General features: G+C 42.2%; 2 protein-coding genes across 5 annotated transcripts in view; one reads left to right on the top strand and one right to left on the bottom strand.

Moving 5' to 3' along the window:
• The window catches only part of MLC1 (modulator of VRAC current 1), a 35089-nt gene extending 17902 nt beyond the window's left edge, over positions 1 to 17187 (bottom strand). The window contains exons 1-5 of one of the 3 annotated variants that reach the window (XM_061640228.1): positions 16643 to 17182; positions 15976 to 16102; positions 7036 to 7170; positions 5963 to 6146; positions 3535 to 3624 (exon numbers count right to left, since the gene is read on the bottom strand). In XM_061640228.1, the coding sequence (XP_061496212.1) occupies positions 3535 to 3624; positions 5963 to 6142 (270 nt within the window). In that variant the 5' untranslated portion in view covers positions 6143 to 6146; positions 7036 to 7170; positions 15976 to 16102; positions 16643 to 17182. Of the gene's footprint in view, positions 1 to 3534; positions 3625 to 5962; positions 6147 to 7035; positions 7171 to 15975; positions 16103 to 16642 lie in introns of all 3 variants that reach the window. The other 2 variants (XM_061640230.1, XM_061640227.1) reach the window with 2 other exon arrangements.
• Positions 17057 to 24139, top strand: part of MOV10L1 (Mov10 like RNA helicase 1) — a 65953-nt gene continuing 58870 nt past the window's right edge. The window contains exons 1-2 of one of the 2 annotated variants that reach the window (XM_061640226.1): positions 17057 to 17318; positions 22611 to 22795. In XM_061640226.1, coding sequence (XP_061496210.1) covers positions 17231 to 17318; positions 22611 to 22795 — 273 coding nt within the window. In that variant the 5' untranslated portion in view covers positions 17057 to 17230. The remainder of the gene's footprint in view (positions 17319 to 22610; positions 22796 to 24139) is intronic. The other variant, XM_061640225.1, reaches the window with a different exon arrangement.

Below are 24139 nucleotides of genomic sequence, written 5' to 3'. Positions count from 1 at the left end.
AAAAATAAGAGTCATGATCCAAATATCTATTTAAGATGTTCTCAAGCACTTTAGCACATTGAAGGGACTTAAAAAAACAGCAGACTCCAAATAACGCAGACACAAACCTCCACCCTCAGTTTCAAAAGTGATTTGCCACAGAGTGGAGGGAGGGTGTAGTGGCACAAAGGATTAGATGCATGGTTCTTTAATCCTGGCTCATCAGAACACATTTTCTCCTGAAAAGTGTTACGGATACCAAAAATAATCATAACGCAAAATAGCAGTGTAAAAAAGAATCCCACAAGAGCCACAGTCCAATACAGGGACACATTTGAAATCCAGTTCACTTAAACAGATGGGCTTCAGAGTGGCTAATTCTATTAAATTGTACAATACGAAAAGGTTTAATGTGGCATGGAGATATATGAGGTGAGGAACAAAGGAAGGAAATCTTCATGATTCTAAGGGGATATGAGGAACGGATGGCTCTGGATGTTGTTGGACTCCAACTCCCATCAGCCCCAACCAACACAGCCAATTGTTTTCTATAAACAGCAGAGAGATAACATGAAGGAATAAAACTTGACAGTTTGAGGTAGCTGGATCATGACCCCTTGGTTGGTATACTGTTGGCACCCTATTTTCCATGAAGCTACAGATATACAGGCAGATAAGTATCAGGTAAATATGGTTTTATTGTTTAGTGATACAGCAGCAGGCTTTTTTCCTCCTCAGAGTTTCCTCTAGACCTGCAGTTACTCCACTGGACTCACTGAAGCAGGATCTCTTGAACAAATGTGACTGGGGAAGGCTTTCCTGCCCTAGGATTGGTTCATACAGTTCAGGATAAGCCAATGTCCTTGCCCTTCCTCAAATGGTGACAGCTATTGTTCCCTGATTCCCTGCCCATACCTGCTAAAACCAGCAGCGAAGGCCCATGGTGCATGACACCTCTCTACTTCCATTTCTAGATCAATTGGATGAGCCCTTTGTAGCCACTTCAGAATCTTTAAATTTGTTCCAATCACTATTGTTGCTTGACCTGGCCAGGAATGGTAGATAGCCATCTTCATTTATGCACAATCACTTCAGTTTAGAGCCCATCCTTGGGGATATGTCTTGGATGGTTCCAGTACTGCAGCTGAGCCCCATCTTCTCATCACTAAAATGGTGCAAAGTAGGCTGAGTCCCATTCACACTGAACTGTCACAGAATTTGACTGCAATCCATGACCAAGGCAACAATCCTATGTATTTATTAGTATGCCATGAGATTTATGTCCAAGAAGAGAGCCAGTGTGGTGTAGTGGTTAAGGTGTTGGACTTCGACCTGGGAGACCAGGGTTCAAATCCCCACATAGCCATGAAGCTCACTGGGTGACCTTGGGCCAGTCACTGCCTCTCAGCCTCATGAAAACCCTATTCAAGGGGTCACCATAAGTCAGAATCGACTTGAAGGCAGTACATTTACATTTAGAAATGCATAGGATTGTGTTGCAAGTTCCATTTTAACTAATAGAATGAGTTGGTGATAACTCACTCAAGTCCCATTATAAGTAATTTTAACTGAAATAGAGCCTTTTTGTGCATGCGCACAAATGTACACAAAAAGAAAAATCAAATGACATCATCCAGAGATACAAGATACTTAATCATCCCCATCTTCACCCTTACAAATGTCTTAGGAGAAAGGAAAGTTTACAGAATTCCCCCTTCCCCCCAAATTTGTTCATGTAGCATTTCATAACATTATTTGAATATAAATAACATACAAAAACTTAATATGTAAACCTTATATCTGCTGTCATAAAGCAGAAGGAAAAAACCCCAAGTGTTCACTTGGCAAAATGCTGCAAATTATTTACAGAAAATAATTTATCTGAAACCAATAATAATAATAATAATAATAATAATAATAATAATAATAATAATAATAATAATAATAATAATAATAATAATAATAAATTTAATTTCTTCGTCACCTATCTGGCCAATGGCCACTCTAAGCGACTTACAAAATTGTTAAAATACAATTGATAAAATACAGTAATACAATATAAAAACAACACATCTGCAGCAACAATATTAAAACTGGGCAGGAGGCATTTCAGTTATAACAATTAACCCTCCCCAGATACCCCGAAGGCCTGCTGAAAGAGCCAGGTCTTTAAGGCTTTCCGAAACACATTTAAAGAAGAGGCGTGCCAGAGATCTTGTGGGAGGGAGTTCCAAAGAGTGGGGGCCGCCACTGAGAATGCCCTCTCTCTTGTACCCGCCAATCTGGCTGTTTTTGTTGGCGGGATTGAGAGAAGGCCCTGTGTGGCTGATCTTGTCGGGCGGCATAATTGGTGGCGTTGAAGGCGCTCCGTGAGATAAACTGGGCCGGAACCGTGTAGGGATTTAAAGGTCAATACCAACACCTTGAATTGGGCTCGGAAAACAACTGGTAGCCAGTGTAGGTCGAACAACACTGGTGTGATGTGATCTCGGCGGCGACTATTCGTAAGTAGTCGAGCCGCCGCATTTTGTATCAGTTGTAATTTCCGGACAGTTTTCAAGGGTATCCCCACGTAGAGCGCATTACAGTAGTCCAAACGAGAGGTGACCAGGGCGTGTACCACTAGTGGGAGCTGGTGAACAGGAAGGTAGGGTTGCAGCCTTCGTATGAGGTGTAGTTGGTACCAGGCTGCCCGGCTCACTGCCGAAATCTGAGCCTCCATGGACAGCCTGGAATCAAGCACAACCCCAAGGCTGCGGACCTGGTCCTTTAGGGGTAGACTCACCCCGTTGAACTTCAGGTCAATGTCGCCCAACCTTCTCTTGTCCCCCACAAGTAGTACCTCGGTCTTATCAGGGTTCAACTTCAGCTTGTTCCTTCCCATCCATCCACTCACGGATTCCAGGCACTTGGACAAGGTCTCCACAGCCAACTCTGGTGAAGATTTAAACGAGAGATAGAGCTGAGTGTCATCCGCATATTGATGACACTGCAGCCCAAATCTCCTGATGATTGCCCCCAGCGGCTTCATATAGATGTTAAATAGCATGGGAGAGAGGATAGAGCCCTGTGGCACACCACAATTGAGAGGCCAAGGGTCTGATACCTCCTCCCCCAACGCTACCTGTTGGTACCTATCGGAGAGAAAGGAATGGAACCACTGTAATACAGTGCCTCCAATTCCCAATCCCTCCAGGCGAAGCAGAAGGATACTGTGGTCGACAGTATCAAAAGCCGCTGAGAGATCGAGGAGGACAAGAAAGGTGGATTCTCCCCTATCTAATGCCCTCCTCAAATCATCTACCAGAGCGACCAAGGCTGTTTCAGTTCCGTGACCAGTCCTGAAACCTGATTGGTATGGATCCAAATAATCCGTTTCATCCAAGTGTGCTGACAACTGGTTGAGGAATCATCTAAACAGAACATTTTCATGTTAGCAGTTCTGGCTACAGTGACGTATCTGAGATAAGACCTTTGAAGCATAATAAAAATAAGATAAATTATGTTTCTAATTTATATTTATAGACAGCCACAGCAATTAAAAAGAATGCTTACTGAACCTGCTGCACAGCGCAAGTAATCCATTTCAGATGGAAAAATATTCCCCAAATAAAGTGAAAATCCAGAGGTAACAAGCATGCACGTCTGAAATGCAGAAATTTGACATAAAACAATGTATTGGTAAAAATTATACAACTAAGCAACTTTGTGAGAATTGGCAGTTCTTTTTAAAAAAGAAAACACTGGAACCATTAATAATGGTGCCTCTGTAGCATCAACACTGAAATCAAACATCAAAAGATTTGCATAGGTCAAAAGAACATGTTCTGTTGCTTCTAAGTCCTAGAACTGTTATGCAATGACTTGGCAACAGTATAAAACAACAAACACTTAAGGAAGTATTCATATTTAACTGAGGAAAAGTAGATATCAATAAATACACTAAATTTGTGGGAAGAGTCACGCAACCACATAAAAATCTCATTGAGAAATGTCATTTTTTTCTTCATCACAACTGTACAGAGAATATACAGAGAATATACAGAGAATATATTTATAAAAGTTTTTTGTAGAACTAACTTCTGCACAGATACATGTAACAAACTGAAGAAAAGCAACTTCGGGAATGGATTTGGAGAGACATGATAGGGAGGGGGTGTTTCAACCTTGTCCAGCCTCCAGTTCTCTCCAAATTTACCAGCTACACCCCCACTGTTTTACATGCCACATCAGGGGATTAAATAGGGTGTCAATACATATGTTCAGACCCTACATGAAGCAGAGGTATGAGACACTTAGTGTAGAGAAACAGAGACCAAAATAAAAGTTAAGACCCCCTCCTTCCTCCGGCTGCTTCTCTGCTCCAAATTCACAACCCAAAGCTACTTTACTCTGCATGTAGCGCTGCTCTATCGCAAAGGAAGGAATCCCTGGATGGAATTGTTCCTGTCACACACAGGGCTGGTGCCAGACATGACTGGGCCCTTGGGCACCAGCCTGCCCCAGCCCATGGCACCGCAGCCCAACCCCCACATCCAGGCAGTGTGGGGCTAATAAGCCCGCCCACGCATCCCATCTACCTTGCCCATCCCTGTGAATGACATGTGTGCTGCACATGCATGCCTGCCATCAACCAAGATGGCAGCAGGGGCATCAGCAGAAGCATGCACGTTATTCACAGGGACTGGAGAGGTAGGTGGGCTGTACATGCAGGCTTACTGAAGCCTGCACTTACTGTTTTGGGGGGTGCCTGGGAGCTCCCCATCCATGATCTGCAGCAGGGTCAGGAGCTGATGCTGCCGCAGATTGTAGAACGGGAGCACTACCCTCCCACCCTACGTAGGGGCCCTCAGCCATGGCCCAACACGGCCACCCTCTAGCACCGGCCCTGGTTACAAGTCACTTTACACAGTAGTTGGAGGGAGTTTCAGAGGAAATATCACTTCTCAATGTGTTCTCTTCCCACTGGCCTCCCTTTTGCTCCTTTGGGCCTCTTTTTACAATACCTTCTTCTCTTTACCTCTATGTATGGTAAATCCCACCTTTTACAAAGCAATTCTATGCACATGTATCTATGATTAAGCCCCACTTGATACAGTAAGACTCAGATCCAGTACCACTCTTCCTCTTCCCCTCTGCCACCCCACCCTTTCTCCTTCTCCTCCTGCCCACCTCATTTACATTTGTTTTCTTTATTTTTCTTTGCTACCACATTAGAGGCAGCCATGCTGGCAATTTCTCTGCCACTCCTTTCACCTTGTCCCTGCCTTACCTCGCTCTGAGAAAGGGTTAAACAAGTCCTTCTTAAGAGTGAGGCCTTATTTATTTTGACAAAATTTCTATACCACTCACTCCTACCAATAACTTGTCCAATAACAAGGCAGAATGAGACTACTAGTAGTGGGGACAGGGGGGCAGCAAATTGGTGCCCCCGAATCCCCCCACTCTCCTCATTTAGCTTTTCAAGTTAAAACATTTCTAAGTCTAAATCAACCTTCTTAGCTACTGTAGTGACTCATGGATTCTCCTGGCCCCCTGGCCAAAAAGGTCTCACTCTGAAGGACCCTTTCGGCCTTTTCTCAGAGTGAGGAAAGGCAAGGCAGGATGGAGAAGGAGGAGAGGGCAGCAAAGAAGCTGCCCTTGCCAGGTGGCTTAATAGGCAGGTGGCTAGTCAAACTAATAATGCGATGAGTGTGTGGCCTAAGACACACCAATTTGCTGTCCCTTCACCCTCTCCCTGAGATCATTGTCTTGTTCCTCCTCTTTGTTGGATCGGCCCTTGTAGGACTTACTTCCAGGTAAACATACATAGCATTGCACTGCTAATACTTCAAACGCTACTTCTAGAAAATCTCAACTTTACAAGAACAAACATGTTTAATGACATTGATAATAATGTAATTAAAGTTTATCTGCGATTATATGTTCAGTACGGCCTTGACTATTCAGTCCTAACTGGGCCAGAAGAACATGTCATACTTACCCCCATCAGCAAAGAATAGATCCATGTTTTATAACTAAAACACGGATGAAACCTCTTTGACAGCTGAAGGTCACTAGATTTAACATCTGGAACATAATTTCCATTCTCTTGTTTTCCACGTTCTAAAGTTGGCATCCTGTCATAACTAAATTCTTCCCTGTAAGATTCCTCCTTGGTCATAATGCTTTAAAGAGAACAAATATTCCTTTTATTTCTGAATTTGGAGTTTCCAGTAAATGTTACATGTTTCTATATTTTCTTAGGTATTTTAAGCTAGGAACTTTCCATTTTTCTACTTCAATTTATACTCTGAGGTATATATTGTCCTACACATTGGTAGAACTTTCATATAATGCGGTTAGGATCAAGCTGTGGTCCTAAAAATATACTTACAAGAAGAAACATTCCGATACAGTCAAGTGGACTAAGGTATGACTTATTTAATAAATAGTGAAGATCATTTTAATTACAACACAATCCTATGCATGTCTATTCACAAGTACCTCCCACTGAGTTTAATAGGATTTACAGTTGCATAGTGCAGAACCATTTTCAATTTCACGTTTGCATTCCAAGCAGAGTTACCAACCCCAATGTGCAACCAAATGAATAATTATATTTAATATTTCATATAGACTGCCATCCATATAGTGAATTAAATCTGAGTATAATTCAATATTTGCAAACCATTTCTTAACAACTTCTACATTTTATCAAGAGCTGAAGAATGTTTTTATATTTTTTTAACTTTCACTTCAGTATAATTATCAGCAGAGTGAGAAAAAGACATAGTTATAGGTGCAATCCTGTACATACTTCCCTGTGAATAAGTCCCATTGAACTCAGTGGGGTTACCTCTGAGTAGGTATGTATAGGATTACACTAACAACACACTGAATCCTAACACTTCCATTGCAGCTTACTTAATTATATGGCAAAATAGTTTGTTGTATAAATGCAACTTATCCATTTTACTTTTCCCACCCTCCCACTGATTTGGGTTATTTACAGAGTAGGCCAATTACTATAACTTAACCACATATTTACCAGTTGTTAAAATCGGTCATACGTACCTTAAACTGAGAAGTAAGTCAGCTTTGAATAGTTTTGTGAGCAGAGTTGTCCGTACACTTTGTTATAGTCTCACTGCTTAGTGATTCACGCTGCCTTTGAAAAGTTTGCTCTTCCACTTTGGCTTTCAACAAGACCTATTCATACATGGAACAAAAGCACAGCAAAAACCACTGTTAAGCCAAAGAACAGGGAAATGCCAACTGAATTTTAATGAAGCGAACATACTAGAAAATTACTGTACCATATTCTCACAAAGCTGATTCCATCACTGCTTTAGGAAGAGCAAAATTTGAAACAAATATTTCAGTATGATAAATGGATATTCCATACTGTCTTTGAAGTTTACAATATTTAATACAAACATACACACACATGCACAGATAGTGATTAAGTTGCAATCCTATACAAGCTTACTTGGGGTTAAGTCTTATTGAACTCAATAGGCTTACTTCTGAGTAGGCATGTATAGAATTGCACTGTGATAATCTTGCTAAATTATACAATTTTTATGCACAAAACCAAGCAGCACTGTAAAATGTTTGATCATAGGAGAAAAAAGAAGCAAGGATTTGAACACAAATGTTGCTACCATGCTACTTAAATCCTAAACATGTTTACTTGGTAAATCTCACCAATTTCAGTAGAACTTCTGAGTAACAGCACAATCTTTCATATGCCTACTCAGAAGCAAATCTCATTGAATTCAGTAGGTTTTACTATTCCCAAGGGGCAGAACAATCCAACTCAGGGGAAACCAGTGTAAGCGGAGCCAGCGCAAGAGGAGGCGGAAAGGTCCACCACATCCAATTGCTGTTCAAGAGTCTTTGGGTTGGCTGAATGCTGACTCAGCCAGTAGTTGTGCACAAGGACCAGACACTAAATGCCTCCTCTCCAAAATACCCCTACCAAGGATTAAGCCCTCTCCATTGAATTCTATTGCAATTATTTTCTTGGACCATCCTTTTTCCCAGTGTAACTTTTGCCTGGATTGGGATCTGCAGGAGTGTTCTGACCATGTGTTGGATGTGGCCTAAGTCCACCCCTTAGCCCCTCCTCTGAAACGTTCCCAGAACACCCCTTTTTCAGGCCTTCTGCTGACTACCCTTCCGCCAGGCTGGGTTTCCCTGGCAGACCTCTGGCTCCACTGCGGCTGAGCCAGGATGGGGGGCTTCTGCAGGCATAGCTTGGCTGAGCCAGGACCCAGCCAGCTCAGCTGGAATCCGCCATATCCAACTCCACTCAGCTCGGCATAAATTGCAAACTGCACCCTAAGTGAGCAATTCTACACTTACCTCTGAGTGAATCCTACTGGACGCAGTGGGGTTAGTCATATATAGGATTGCACCATAAGTGTTAGTAGGAGTACATCAAGAAAAAAATCATTATTTCTATGTAATGAGTTCAAATTGCACTATAATCATACAATATGTTAACAGCAAAGTATGTAAATGCCATCTTGGCCATATACAGTGCCGTGAAAAAGTATTTGCATCGTCTGATTTTCTACATTATGGCTTTTTCTTGGCACTGAATGTTGTCAGATCTTGAACCAAAACCTAGCATTAGAGAAAAGGGAAGCTGAATGAACAAACACAAAATTTTGATATTTATTTCATTTATTATTAAAGAAAGTTAGGCAACACCCAATGCCCCTGTGTGAAAAAGTAATTGCCCCCCTATTAACTCAACCCAATGAAAGGGATTATAAGGGACAGAAGTTTGAATACCTTAGAAAACAATCAGGCCTGCTTTGGGCCAGCCCTGCCCAACATAAATCTGACTAACTGTGGTCTTTGCCATCAGATTGAAGTTGCCAGCACCCAGGTTCCAAAGCCACATTATGCCACGATCAAAAGAAATTCCTGAACACCTCCGGAAAACAATTGTTGATGCATATCAATCTGGAAAGTGTTACAAAGCCATTTCTAAGGCTCTGGGGCACCACCGAACCACAGACAGAGCCATATTGACCAAATGGAGAAGGTTGGGACAATAGTGAATGTTCCCAGGAGTTGCCATCTTGCCAAAATTCCTCCAAGAACAAGGCATAAAATCATCCAGGAAGCCACAAAAGACACCAGAACAACATCCAGGGATCTGCAGGCCTCTCTTGCCTCAGCCAAGATCAGTGTTCTTGACTCTACCATCAGAAAGACACTGTGCAAACATGAAATTCATGGCAGAGCAGCAAGGTGGAAACCACTACTCACTAAGAACATGAATGCTGGTCTAGAGTTTGCCAAAAAGCACCTGGATGATCTTCAAGAGTTCTGGAACAATGTTCTATGGACAGATGAGTCAAAGGTGGAACGTTTTGGCCGACATGGGCTCTGTTATGTCTGGCGAAAACCAAACACTTAATTCCACATGAAGAACCTCATATCAACAGTCAAGCATGGTGACGGCAGAGTCGTGGTTTGGGGATGCTTTGCTGCATCAGGACCTAGACGACTTGCCATAATTGAAGGAAACATGAATTTTGCTTTGTCTGAGAGAATTATACAGGCAAATGTCAGGGCATCTGTCCGTTAGCTGAAGCGCAGCTGGGTCATGTAGCAAAAGAATGATCCTGAAACACACAAGCAAGTCTACATCAGAATGGTTGAGGAACAAGGAATTTAAAGTTTTGGAATGGCCTAGCCAGTGTGGTGTAGTGGTTTAGGTGTTGGACTACAACCTAGGAGACCAGGGTTCGAATCCCCACATAGTCATGAAGCTCACTGGGTGACCTTGGGCCAGTCACTGCCTCTCAGCCTCATGAAAACCCTATTCGTAGGGTTGCCATAGGTCAGAATTGACTTGAAGGCAGTACACAGTCAAAGTCCAGACCTAAATCCCATTGAGATGTTGTGGCAGGACCTGAAAGGAGCAGTTCATGCTTGAAAACCCACAAATGTCATAAGAGCAGTTCTGCATGGAGGAGTGGGCCAGAAGTCCATCACAGCGCTGTGAGAGACTGATCAGGAACTACAGGAAGTGTTCGGTTGCAGTCATTGCTGCTGAAGGTGGCGTAACCAGGTTTTGATTCTAAGGGCACAATTACTTTTTCACATGGGGACATTGAGTGTTGCTTAATTTTCTTTAATAAATACAGTAGGGCCCCATTTATACGGCAGGTTAGGGACCAGACCCCCGCCGAAAAGAGAAAACCGCTGAAAAGCGGAATATCGATCGGCTGTAGCACAGGGAGCTCCAGCTGACAGGGCTTGGCCCCTGAAGCTCCCCGCGCAACAGCTGATCGATGTTCCGCTTTTCCATGCATCGCCCTCTCCCCCCTCGCTCACTCGCCCTCGTTATGGTGGGGGAGTTGTGCTACCCTTCCACAGCAGGCTCCCTGCCATGGATCGCAGGGAGGGAGCTGCCCGCCTGCCCGCACCTGCTTGCTCACCCTCCGCCGCCTCCCTCGCTTGTCTTCCCTTGCCCGCTCGCCCTCCCCCCTGCCTGTTCACTTGCTCACTACTGCTGCCTCCCTCCCTCGTCCTCCCCCTCGCTCGTTTGCCCTCCGCCGCCTCCCTCAATCGTCCCCCCTTGCCCACTCCCCCTCCCCCTCCCCCTCCCTGCTCGCTCACTCGCCCTCTGCCGCCTCCCTCAGGCACTAGAAGGACCGGCACCACTCACCCCCTTTCCTGAGCAGTGGTTGTGCCCGCAGCAGGAAGAGTATTTGCGCAAGGCTGGCAGGGCCATTCAAAAGCTGGCTGTGCAAACTAACCACACACCCCCAGGCAAGAGCCTCGCACATACAGCACTCAAGGAGAGAAAACAAGGTGTGGGCAGGTAAGCAGGGTACCGTAGCAGCTGCTGCTCAAAAGCTGATGGTAATGCAAGGTCTGGCCAAACCAACAGCCCCCCTCCTTGCTGAGGGTGGACTTGGCCATGGCAAAAAAGGATCTCCCACACACCCCACCAGGCGCCTATGCACAACATGCGAAGTCCGGTCAGCAGGAGCCAACATGCGGCAAATGAGGCGGGAAAACCGCTGCAACAAACCACCACCAAACAAAGCTGTTGGAGTAAGCTGTTGTATTCCATGTGCTTGAAGTCATCGTCCCCCCTTGCCCGCTCACCCTCCCCCCTGCCTGCTCGCTCACTACCACCAGCTCTCTGGCTCATCCTCCCCCTCGCCTGCACAAACTCTGAATCAGACTGAATCACTGACAATACAGTAAAATGGCGCCCAACACTCTTCTCAGACTCAGCTGCTGATCACGTTGTCAGAGCTTGGAAATGTTCCTTGTTTCAACTCCCATCCGCCCAACTGTAGTTTTAAAAAGGAACGTTTCCAAGCTCTGACAACGTGCTCAGGGCGTCATCAATTCACGTCATGCCGCAAAATCGCCGCAAAAACGGAACAAGCACCGAACATAAGGAACGTGGATACAATTCAAAACCACCGCATTAGCAAAGTGGCAAGAAGTGAAGAGACAGAAAGCGGGGCCCTACTGTAAATGAAATACATACCAAAATTTTGTGATATTTGTTCACTCAGGTTCCCTTTTCTCTAATATTAGGTTTTGGTTCAAGAACTGACAACACTCAGCACCAAAAATATGCAACAACACAGAAAATCAGACAGGGGGCAAATACTTTTTCACGACACTGTAATTGAATTTGTTTGCTGCTCTTTGTAAGAAAGTTACATAAACTCTGCACACTTGCTTCATATTTTGCATTTTGCCGTATAAAACAGAGTTGGTGTTCTTAAACAAGAAAACTAAAAGCCTGATAAGCAACAACATCAAATGGTCCTGGCTCTATTTATCCCTCCTCTCCTCTCCACCCCTCACCCCCATTTAATAGGAAATCAAAGGAACAAGAATGCCGACTACTCTGAAGACACTGGCACCCTGGCAACTAGAGCAATGCCATGGGCTTTTGTACAGTCTTAAATTCCTTTACCAGTAAGAAACTCTAGCAGCAGCACAACACAGAAAAAAACTAGCTTTTGGTATTTAAAAACTATATGTTTTTATGTTGTGTGTCGCCCAGAGTGGCTGGACAACCAGCCAGATGGGCAACTAATACATTTAATTAATAAATAAGTAAAATAAATATTTAGTAATCTTAAGTGAAACTTATTTTTTCCTTTCTACCAAAATGAGAATATTTAATAATAAGTAAATAAATGACAATTGTTTTGAAGATAAGCACTTCATCATGCATGAAATAGGACTGCTGTTAAACGCAAACGGATTTGTATACTGAAATCCTTATGTTAATTCTTACTCCTAGAAAAAAAAGGAGGAGATCCAAACATTAATCTGTGTTTCTTTGTAAAGTTATGATAAGTTAAACAGTTTCTGAATTTTGAGTAAACTTCTGACAAGCTTAGAAATCAACTTGAGTGCAGGCAAAAATGTGAAATATTTACAACATTATTATACATCTTTTTATTAAAAAGATGGGCTCCTGCTGGGAGGAAGGGCGGGATATAAATCAAATAATAAATAAATAATAAAAAGTTGGTCAACCTTCCTGAATTTATGTAGTTACCACATAGTATCGTGAAACTTGCTACATAAAATTATATACATTACACACAACAATTGCTTCTTGCTGCAGTAACTGGGACAGCTTTTTATGTTTCTCCATTGCGCATGCAGAGCTGCCCAAACATTGTGTTGAATGGGAAAAGTCATGTGTGAGGCGTCCTTCCCTGGCTCTCCCTGTCAGGTTCCTACCTGCTCGTGGTTACTGCCTGTCTCTAGGCACCACCAGGGACTCCACCAGTCCGGACCGCTCTCTCTTATGATTTCTCTCCCCGCTCTAGCACAGATCTCAACAGATCCCCCTGCTAGGCAACCACCAGTAATGTCCCAATACTAGTATTCCCAGAGACTCTGAATACTGGTATTGTTATTCTCTTCACCGCTACCACCATTTGTTACAGTTCCCCTTCAGCCTTGGTCATTACCTTACCCTCCCTTCTGGTCTGTGAAACCCCAGCCAAGGATCAGGCCTTTGGTAAACCAAATTAAGTATTTATTACAGATAACAAAGCTAACAAGATTAACAAGATTTCTTCTTAAGGCACATAAGCATATGGTTTTACTCAATACTAATCTGAACTCCACCCCCCTCCTTCTTCACTCTCTCCTGGCAAACAACTCTCTCAAACCCCACCAAGCAATCCACTCTTTCTCTTCTCCCCCCGAGATTCGACTCTCACTCTTCCTTTTATACATTCAGCCATTTTAAACACTCAGCCAATCATCTCGCATTCTACTGCCCAATCACTCCCCCTCCTCTTTCACTCCACTTACCATGTATCTTCTAAAACAACAACACTTACCATATATACATTAATATAGGAACATCACATCATGATCATGAGCTATTCCAGTTTTGAACAAGAAACACTGAGTAGTATTCAGTGCTAGTCCTACTCAAAGTAGACCCATTAAAATCAATAAGCATGACTAATTAATTTCAATGTGTCTACTTTGAGCAGGACAGGCACTGAATACAACACACTGGGTTGTACCAACCGTATTGCTCAGTTGACAGTAGGGATGGAAAGAGCTGTCAATTTTGGTTCTCTCCGTTTCTAATTTTCCCAATCTTAAATTCAGTTCTCCACATTTCTACAGCAATTTGCAATTTTTAAAAAAAATCTCATGAAAATTCTCCAGCATTTTAGTGTGAATTTCTCCTCATATACACATTTTTGTAGGGAGTTTTGAATAATGTACACTTTTGCAAGACACTTTTCATCATATAATGCATTTTGGTATGTTATTTTTACTCACATATTCATTTTTATGCACACTTTCCCCTTACATCTGCATTTTTTAAAACATTGTTTGGTTAGCGAACTGCATCGCAACATTCAAATGAGTGTGAATTTCGAAGGACGGCTGTTTTGGTTCTCATACTGTTTCAGAAAGTGCGAATTGTATAAATTTGGCTTGAAATGTGAATGGAATCTAAATACTCACGCATCCCTAGTCGACAGTAAGGTTTCCAACACCAGATGGCAGCCTCCCAGATCTCCTTAAATCTGTTCTGGAGGGTCCTCCAACTCTCTGGAGCAGATTTAGGAGTGGGGGCTGAAGGACATCCCTCCTCTTTCCCCTGATAGAAGCCTTACCATCAGCTGAGTGACAACAGATCGTAGACTAAATCTGAATCTAATCCACAGATTACAAACTTGCAATCTAATATATCCAATACTACAAAACATGTAACACTTGGATAGGGAAATTAGGTATTACCCTGGGATTTTTTTGTTGTTGAACGGCAGCACAAGTATATCTAGTAAATCATTAAATATAGGGGTTTTTCCTGCCATTCCAGTAATTAAACCAATTAATTCAAATTTTCTGTTTATTAAACAACATTTATTGGGAACAAGACTAATTTATCTCTATATTTTTTCTTCAGGACACTAATCTGGCTACTGCAGAGTGCAGACTGACTGCAAATTTGGACTAGCTGCAGTTTCCAAACAGCCTCCAAGAGCAGCCCCACACAGAATGTATTAATTAGTTGAGACATGAGTTTGTGCTGCAACGTTGAGAACAACTCTTTTCCAGGAAGAGACATGGGTGGAAAAATCGGTAAAAACTTTATAAACAAACAAACCCCCTTCTCACACATAGAGAACATTTAGGCTGCAATTCTATTTCCATATACCTAGCAGTAAGCCACATTAAAATCAATGGGATTTACCTCTGAGCAGACAATAAGGGATTGCACAATAACTCTCTTCAAGTGTTCCATACAAACATATGAAAGGACTCAGTTTTCAATAGAAGGTGGCCCTTCAGCTACGGAACAGCCTCCCTCGAGGCTTTCCTAGTGCTTTCTTTGTAGACTTTTGAGCACCAAGTGAAGTTTTTTATTTACCCAGGCTTTAAAACTGTGCTTAAAATTATTATTAATTTCATTTATGAATCTCTTCCCATGCGTCCTGAAGCAGTTTAACAAAAGAGCATATATAAAAGTTACACACATACACAAAAACAATATGCATCCTTCTTGAAGTGCAGTATCCAAAACTGGACGCAGTACTCAGGATGAGTGCTAACCAGTGCCAAGTAGAGGGGAACTAGTACTTCACATGATTTGGAAACTATACTTCTGTTAATGCAGCCTAAAGAGCATTTGCTTTTTTTGCAGCCACATTGCAATGTTGACTCATATTCAACTTATGATCAACAACAATTCCAAGATCCTTCTCACATACAGTATTGCTCAGTCAAGTATCCCCCATTTTATAACTGTGCATTTGGATTCTTTTTCCTATGTGTAGAACTTTGCACTTATCCCTGTTATATTTCATTCTCTTGTTTTCAGCCCAGTGCAATTCTACCCCTTCAACTTGTACTTCATATTTGTCAGGAGGGTCATAGACCCTCTTTTGGAAGAAGACTGAGCCAAAGTAGCACTTCTGCCTTTTCTTTGTCGTCTGTTATTTTGCCATCCTCATTGGATAGCTGAACTACCATTTCTTTTCTGTGTCTTTTATTATGCATGTACCTGAAGAAAGCTTTTTTTCCCCTTCTTTTAGCATCCCTTTCTAACTTCAGCTCATTCTTAGCTTTAGCCTTCCTGACGCCATCCTTGCAATTCTGTGCTGTTTGTACTTTCTTTGTGGTCTGGCCTTCCTTCCACTTCCTATATGCGTCCTTTTTTGTTTTGAGGTCATCTCTAAACTTTTTCGTGAAGCCACATTGGCTTCTTCTGCTGTCTTCTACCTTTTTTCCTTGTTGGAATTGTTTACAATTGTACCTTTAAAATTTCTTTCTTTCTTTTTGAAATTCCCACCCACCTTGGACTCCTTTTCTCCTTACGGTCACTTGTCATGGGACCTTACTTATTCTACCTTTCCTGAAGTCCAGGGTACACATATGGCTACTCTTAGTTTTTGCTTCCTTTAAAATCAAGAACTCTAGTAGTATGGAAGTTTGTTTTTCAGATTGGATCTAAAATTGAGATACCTTATGCATCATCAAAGCCAAGCTCAGGAGATCACTGTCTTTACAAAAGTAGTTCAGTTCATGAAGAATCAGAACACAGGTAACTACTGACAAGTCAAGCTTTTGAGTCTGGTATTCCTGTGGAGATCTCAAAAAAAAGGAGTAAGACAATTCAACAGATTAAACTTCATGTAAATTAACATACGCTCTGAATGGAGGAGGACTGCAGGTCACTGTCTTTCCCTTCCCTTGGCCTGGCCCTCACATCCGATCCACCACTGAGGGGTGTGGGATTGGCTGGCGCTACGTGCCTCTCACCCCCAAATGCCCCACCTAGAAATGTGGCAGCCCCATCTAACAAGGAAGGCTAGCTACAGGGCTGCAAGCCATACAGAGTTTTCCTTGCAGGAGTCCATTCACACCTTACATGTGGATGTCAAGGAGGGTGTGGCCAAGAAGCTGCTGATCCTGCCGCTCAATTCCTATTCATGATGTTCCTTCGTGCAATTCACCCATGAAGAGTGCTTGCATTTTGAAGTCTGAGGAGAAACTGGAAACAGACTGACATTGCAATCCTATGCAGGTTTACTCAGAAGTAAATCCCACTGACTTCAATGGACCTTACTCTCTCCAGTGAGTTAGGATAGGGCTGCAGCCTGCATAATCCGATTGTGTGGACAGTACTTACATGAGTGGGATAGCTTCTTTGCTGCAGCAGCGACACTCCGGGCTCCTGAGTGTGTAATCGATTTTGGCAAATCCCCCAAGGGCAGTCCTGTTAGAGAACTATTAGAACGCAATTGTAATGTCTGAACGTGAAGAAATGGCTGCTCGACCGTGTGTGCGCGTGTTTTAAATACAACGCGCAGCTACATCCTGCTAAACTAAGGAAAGGTAAACTGTAATCTCGCGACTGAAAAAAGAGGGGGATGGGAAAACAGTTAATAATTTTTAAAACGCTGGTCTCCACCACCATTTAGCAACCGCCAAGGCGCTAACGGGAAATCTGCCAACTGCGCTTGCGTGGTTTCACGTCAGTTAGCGCCCCTCTGTTAGAATTCCGCGCCGGTCACGGTCAGGGGGTGTGGCGCGGTTGTCGCGCCCTTTATTAAAGCGGGCGAGGCACACACCGTCCTATTCCTGCTGCTGTTCGGGTACCGTTCGCAGGCATCGAGCCTTCGGCCACCCTGCTACGTGTTGAGCTGCGCTGTGTGGCGCGGGAAGCGTAAAAAGGAGGGAAAGCGCCTGCAGAGAGGCTCTCCGGAGGCCTGTGACGATGTTCCAACTCTTGTCCAAAGGCCTCTCTTTTTTCTGGCGAAGGGCTGACTCGGAGATAGTAGGAGATAAGCCTCGGGCAGGAAGAGGTAGAAGAGCTGGCTGGCTGGCTGGCTTCCTACCGAGTCTAGCATGGTTTACTTTCCTTGAGCCGATTATTTGGCCTGGGGCGAGGGGACTGCTTGCACCGTGTTACAGGGGGTGAGGTCATCGAGGATCCTGGACCAGGAGTAATAGCGTGATCCTATACATGTCTGCTCAGAAGTAAGTCCCGTTGAGTTCAGTGGGGCATACTCCTTGGACAGTGAGTATAGGATTAAAGCGTCAGTTTGTGCTTCCTGGCTCAGGCTTTCACTGATGACCTTGAATTAGTGATCAAAGAGACTTTTATGTAAGAACCGTTTGTCTTGAGACCCCAAGAATAGAGACTCATGTATACACAGCTTTCGTTTAAGCATTAAATTTTAAGGCACATTTAATCTATATTTTATTTAACTTTGTTTTATTATGGAAAAGAACTAGTAGCCAACGTGGTCTCCTCCAGTTTAATGGCCTACAATCCCATCAGCCCCAGTCAGTATAGTCAGTGGTGAGGGGAGATGGGAATAGTAGTCCACAACCATTGGAGGGCACCACTTTGGTTACCCCTTGTATGTATTGAATAATTATTTTTCTTATACTTAGCTTGCAATCATTTTAAGTTATCCAACGACCTATTCACTAAAAAAAAGCATCTAACACAATGAGGGTGTATTTCTATTGAGATACTCAGTTTTTTAAAATCCCATTATCATAGTATTTCAATAGATTTGTAAGGTCATTCCTTTCCTCTTTGGTTCCTTAGAATTATACAGCTACGAGAGTGGCTGTATACTATACCCAACATGGATTTTTTGTATTCCTCAATGTTAAATTGGAAATACCCCCATGCCATTCTGCTGTTTCCCATAAACTCATTTCAAAACAAAACCTTACAAAACGTATAGTCCTGAACTCAGAAATGCTTGCTTAACAACCCTCTAAGTTTTCGTGGTGATGCAGAAAACACTCAGAGAGAATCCAGAATGCAAAGTGTAAAACAAGAGAGGAAAAACTCCAGACCCGGTTGGACTTTTTTCTGTCAGTGGTCTCGTAATTTGTTGAAATTAATTAAAAATCAGCTACATTCACAGAGTACCTGTAATCCTATTACTGGCCTTGCCACATATCCTAACTTTCTTCTGCAGTTTAAAAGTTAATGCATGGCTGAGCAGAATAGGGCCTCTCCTAGCAATTCTCAGCGCCCTTCCAAACTATACTGCCCAGGATTCTTTGACTGTCTAAAGTGAAATAAAGGTCTGGCCAGTGACAGCTTTGGTTTAAATTTAGGTCAGAGACTGCATGTGCCTACTGTAGAATAAAAAAAGTGGGGAAATCCTGAAAAACAATGATGCTGTTCACAATGTTTTCCTTTTGGAAAGGAAAGGGGCTTTCTCTCTGCCCAGTGCCTGCCCAGCCAATTTCCTCCCCTCTTACCTCTACCTTTGTCCCCTACCTTCTTCCCCTTGTCTTCCCCTTCCCTGCTCCTCACCCAGGTTAGTATCATATGTCCTAAGCATGATTGTACAGGAGTAAATCCCACTGAACTCAAAAAGCATGCAAATGATCAAACCTACCCTACCCTCCTGTTCTCTCTCTTTTGCCCCTTCCCTCCCATTCTAATCCCCTCCCCTCTCCTGTCCTGCCCCCTCCTCCTCCATGTTTGGTTTTACCTATCCTAAGCATGATTGCACGGGAGTAAATCCCCCTGAACTCAAGCATGCAAATGAAAAGACCTGCCTTTACCCTCGCCCATCTCCATTCTCTTCTCCCCTCCTCCTCCCTTCTTCCTCCTCCCCTGCATACTCCAGCCCTCCCTCCCTCTTGTCCCCCGTGGTCAGTTTCACCTTTCCTAAGATGACTGCACAGGAGTAAATCCCACTGAACTCAGAAAGTATGCAAATGATCAAACCTGCTCTCCTCCCTGTCCTGTCTGCTCCCATCCCCCTCCTCCCCTCTGCCATCTTCCTTCTGCTCCCTTACCCTTCCTCCTCATCCCATCCCCATCCCCCCATGGTCAGTTTCACCTATCCTAACCATGATTGCAGGGGAATAAATTCCATTGCACTCAGTAAGCATGCAAATAATCAATCCATTCGCAGCAGACTTGCACAGGATTCCATTTCTTATGTCCTGGATTAAAAAGCAGAGAAATTAACTAATAGGCAAAAAACCTCTTGGGTTTAAAAAAGTACCTATAGCCAAATGGTAATTCTCATTCTTTGGAAGTGGCAGTGTTGCCACCACTCACCATGTGCTCAGAGGCACATGTTACCAAAATCTTCCAAGCTACACAGGAAGTGGATTGGACTGTGAAAGACCAACCCAAATTGTGTTTGCATTTTTACCAATTTGTAGGCAGTACAATATCTCAGAGAAGAGGTCAGGTTCGCTGCTCCCCTGGTGCATTCACTATAGCTGCCCAATTTTCCTGCTTTTTAAAGTTTGATAGAAATATCTGTTGGCTATAGCTACATTCTTAAACCACAAAGGTTTTTTTGCGGTTTAAGATATAGTGAATATTACTGTAGTGAATATCTATTAGTTTTAGTACATGCAAGACATTTCATGGCTACTCAGTAGGATTTGGCCTGTTACAATTTCCGAATTATTAGCCCTAAAAACATGACAAACAATTAATAAATAATTTACAGTTTCATAGTAGTTTTTTGGAACTGGGTCTTTCATATGTTCTAATAAAAAAAATTGGAACTGATTTTTATATATCCTAATAGCAAAAATCCTGGTGTAGGAGGAGCTGGTGAAATTATTAGTACACTTCTGCCTAATATGTATAACAATCAGCATAAATTTCTGATTTATGTCTCTTTAACGGTTACCAGATAAAATCCTATTTTCATCAAATCTGAAGTGATAAAACACCAGTTATGTAAAAACTTGAAATAATTCTTAAAAGCTATATTGAATCCTGTTTAAACTGTAACTCTGTAAACAGAGTCCTTATACTTGGAGGTTCCCAAGAAGACCAGTTACCTGGTTTTAGTTTGCTGTATAGCAACTAGAGGAACTTCTATTGTGCAATGGGACTTATTTTCTGACAAATGCACAGGATTGCAGCCTAAATTAAATAGGGGGTAGTTGCATATTTAAAACTATTCACTGTTTTTTAATGCGTCGGCGTACAATTTTGTATGTTATTTTTTTCTTGTTGGGCAGATAAATAACACTAGCAAAGCTTGGGTTTCTCATCTCCCTCTTAAAAGAAAATGTGTGGCCCTTTGAGACTAACATCCTGAGTGATGAGCCCCCTAAGTATATTTGCTGGGTGTACATAGTTGTGTGATCTTCACTTAGTATAGCAGCCTACCCAACCTGGGTGCTCTCCAGATGTTTTGGACATGAGCTGATTTATGTTAACTGATAGATAGATAGATTTTTCTCTTGTATTCTTGGAGTCTAAACGTACTTGGTGAAAATAAAAAGGACAACAACAAAACCTCTTCTAGGAAATCTGGAATAGATTACTTTCAGACTTTGCTCCTCCTGGCTACTCAAGAGACTTTCTAAGAACTCTTCTGACATTCTAGGCTTTAGCATTTTCTGGGCATGATTACCAGTTGTTGCCTCATTTGTGTTCTTCTTTTTTTTTTTTGCATGTGTTTTATTATGTGATGTTTACGGTTAGCTCTTAGTAATCATTGAATTTCTCAGAACTATAGTTCTTTGAATATTAGTACATACACACCCAATAGGAATGCTGGCATTTCAAATGAATTCCTAAGCTAGAGGCCATAAAAACATTACGTGTTTCAAAAGTGAGGGGTAGTAGTTCATAAGCCAGCCTTGTAAGCAAGTCCGTAAATGTAACTAGCCTGCAGAATGGCCTGCTGGGAGCTGTTAGAAGAGGGAGGGGTAGCTCTGCATTAACTCTGTGATGGGCATGGAGGAAAGGGCACCCCTCTTCTGGCAGTCCAGTTGGTTTCTGTGCTGAATAAAGATGAGCAATGGAGCACTCCATCCTGTTCTCCACCAGCCCACTCACTCACCCATATAGAAGTCTATGCACTCACCTGCATGTAAATTCCTTTTTGCCTATCACTTTCAGGTGAGTGCTTAAATACAAGTTTGTAGTAAACTGACATAATTTTTGTCACATAAACTGTAATGTGCTTTTGAAATGTGTACCCTGGAGTTTGAAGCTAGCCTTTTAACTTTACAAAAGATTTTAAGAAATAGCTCCAGGCATATTCAGTGGGAATTGGTTTGAGTGTTCATAAGTTTTATTTAGATTCTATTTATTGTGGCACTCTTCTAACCTGTGGGCTAGTTCAGTTTTCCTAGCTGCTACAGTATCTAGTGAGATTGGCAGTGTTATCTCAAGCTTATGCACTTGCACCCTAACCATGTATAGAAATGATAGTCAAAATAAGGAAGTCCCACAGCTCAAGAGGGGGAGTGTTTAGGTGAAGTTGCTCCTCCTCTGTCTTTTTTGTTGCTCTTTCTAATCACTGGGCTGCTAGCAATTTAAATTTGAATGGATAAGTCCCACTGATCATGCTATATTTATGCTCTGATTCCAAACAGATTGTTTGTAAATATGTCCTGCTGGTTGATAGTGTGATTTCAGTTGGGCATGCTTCCAGGTAATCTTGATCACAAATGTCAGTGCACTGTGGGTTGTATCCAGCCAAGGTCTACTGTGGGTAGCATGACAAGTGGGGAGAAATACTGTTGCGTTCGGGCCATATTTACAGGTTTCCCATAGGCATCTAATTGGACATTATGATAACAGGATGCTGGAGTAGATGGACCTATGGCCTGATCCAGCAAGGCTCTTATTACGTTCATCATATCGGGAGAGCTACAGGTTCCCCATCCCTGGTTTATATAAATTGCTCACAGCTCCTAAGGAAAGCCTTAGGAAAGTTGTACATAGGGCTTTGCTTGCCTCTTTCAGTAATTGTGAAGCCTAGTTGTAGATTACTATTACTCTGATGAGCTATTGGATGCTTTCTGGGTGGTGAATTCAGAAGGGTTTTTTTCTGTCTTGTGGTTTTGAGCTTTCCCTGCAGCGTGGTAACATGTCTTAAATTTATCTGACCTGATCCCCATGTGGAGAAGGATAGTAATTACTCTTAAGTGCATGAGGGAAGGAAAGAATGGGCAAGTGTTAATTTCCTCCAATAAATTACAAGAATGGTTCTCTCAGAGATGGTGTTGTGCTCTCCACTCTGTTCTGTAACAAGGTGTAGCCAGAGTTCTTGGGAAGAATAATGGTCTAATGCTCTAGCAAATAGAACAAATTATTTCTGTGTTGACTTAAATATATTTATCTTTTTTAGATGGCAGAGAGATAAAAACTGTACATGGTGTCGTGACAAGATTTTGCCTAGATTATGGGATGATAGATGATTCTATCTGTTTCACCAGTGACACTGTGATGAGCAATGCACCACTACAAGTTGGACAGAAAGTTATAGCTCTTGTTGAAGAAGATGAAACATCTAATGGATTAAAGGCAATCAGGGTGAGATGCAAATAGCTGTAGAAATTGTTTTTATATTATGATGTTACGTCTGCAAAATAAACCTCCATGTTTGCACATAACTGATGTTCAGTTGGTCATTTTGAAAGCACAAGTGTCTCCTACATACAGGGCCTATTCACATGTTAATTTCCAACAAGAAATCTGAATCCCAGTTCAGAATCTTGGGTGTAAATAGGCATTTCCTCTACCAACTTGCTGGAGAAAAAATAACATCTTCAACTTACTATGGAGAAAAAGTAACATCTGGTCTATGCTATACCACATTTATTTATATGTGATATCCCTGATGCTGAGAGAAAGTGCCAATTCTTTCTGGGGTGAATTATGTGGAAGGTAATTAAGAAGATACCATTTTTAAATAATGACAGTATGACCTGGACCCAGTATTATTTTTTTCTTCACAGCAAGAAAGTGGTCAGAGTGGGTGAGAGGGTGCATACATGCACCCAAAGCTCTTTTCCAGGTTATGATTTCTTTCTGGTAAATAATGTCTGAATATTTGTATTTATAAGCATTCTTACAGTGGTTTTGTAGTTACCATGTGGAGACTTCAATATTTCTGTAGAATGCAAAAGAATCTTCATAAATTAGAGTCTGCCACTGAAAACAGAAGTGATGTGCATCATGCTTGTGAGTTCGTAGATTCCCTGCAGTTCCATCTGGGTCTCACAGAAATGAACAATATAGATCGACTACCTATGAGATTATGCTTAGAACGATAGTAACATAAAGGGCATAAGAAGCATCACATGAATATTATCTGTAACTTCACATGAATATTGTCTGTAGGGGGAAAAATAACTTTTATTTAGAAGAATAAATGCATCGCAAACAGAATTTTGCAGTTTGTAAGAATGATCATACTGCTGTCCTCTTCTTTAATCCCCCTTAAAATAGTTCATTAAAATAGTAAAAGTTTTAAACAATGTAAGGCTAGACCATTCTCTTCCCAGTCTCCACTATCTGAAGCTGCCCCCATCCTACTCAGTTCAAGAGAAATAATGGGATTGGATCCAGACTTAGTCATGCTTAGAGTAGACCCATTGAAATCAATGGGATTTAACATGTTCATTAAAATAATTCTCATTAATTTCATTGAGTCTACCCTACTATGCATGACTAAGCTTGGATCAACCCATACGAGTTTTATATCATAAGTGCAGAGGGGTTGAGCTATGCTTCTCGTCAACCCCGTTGGCTGTGAAAACATTGTCTGGTGTACAAGAAGATTGTTAGGCCCAAATTGTTACAGGACTCCTTCCAGATACCTTGGGATTTCTCCAGGCATTCTCATTAAAGCTAATTTTTTTTCTGGGCAGCAAG

Source organism: Rhineura floridana, chromosome 8 (assembly GCF_030035675.1).
Source record: "Rhineura floridana isolate rRhiFlo1 chromosome 8, rRhiFlo1.hap2, whole genome shotgun sequence".
NCBI lineage: Eukaryota > Metazoa > Chordata > Lepidosauria > Squamata > Rhineuridae > Rhineura > Rhineura floridana.
Note: the sequence above shows the minus strand (reverse complement) of the source record. Positions and strands in the feature narration are given on the sequence as shown.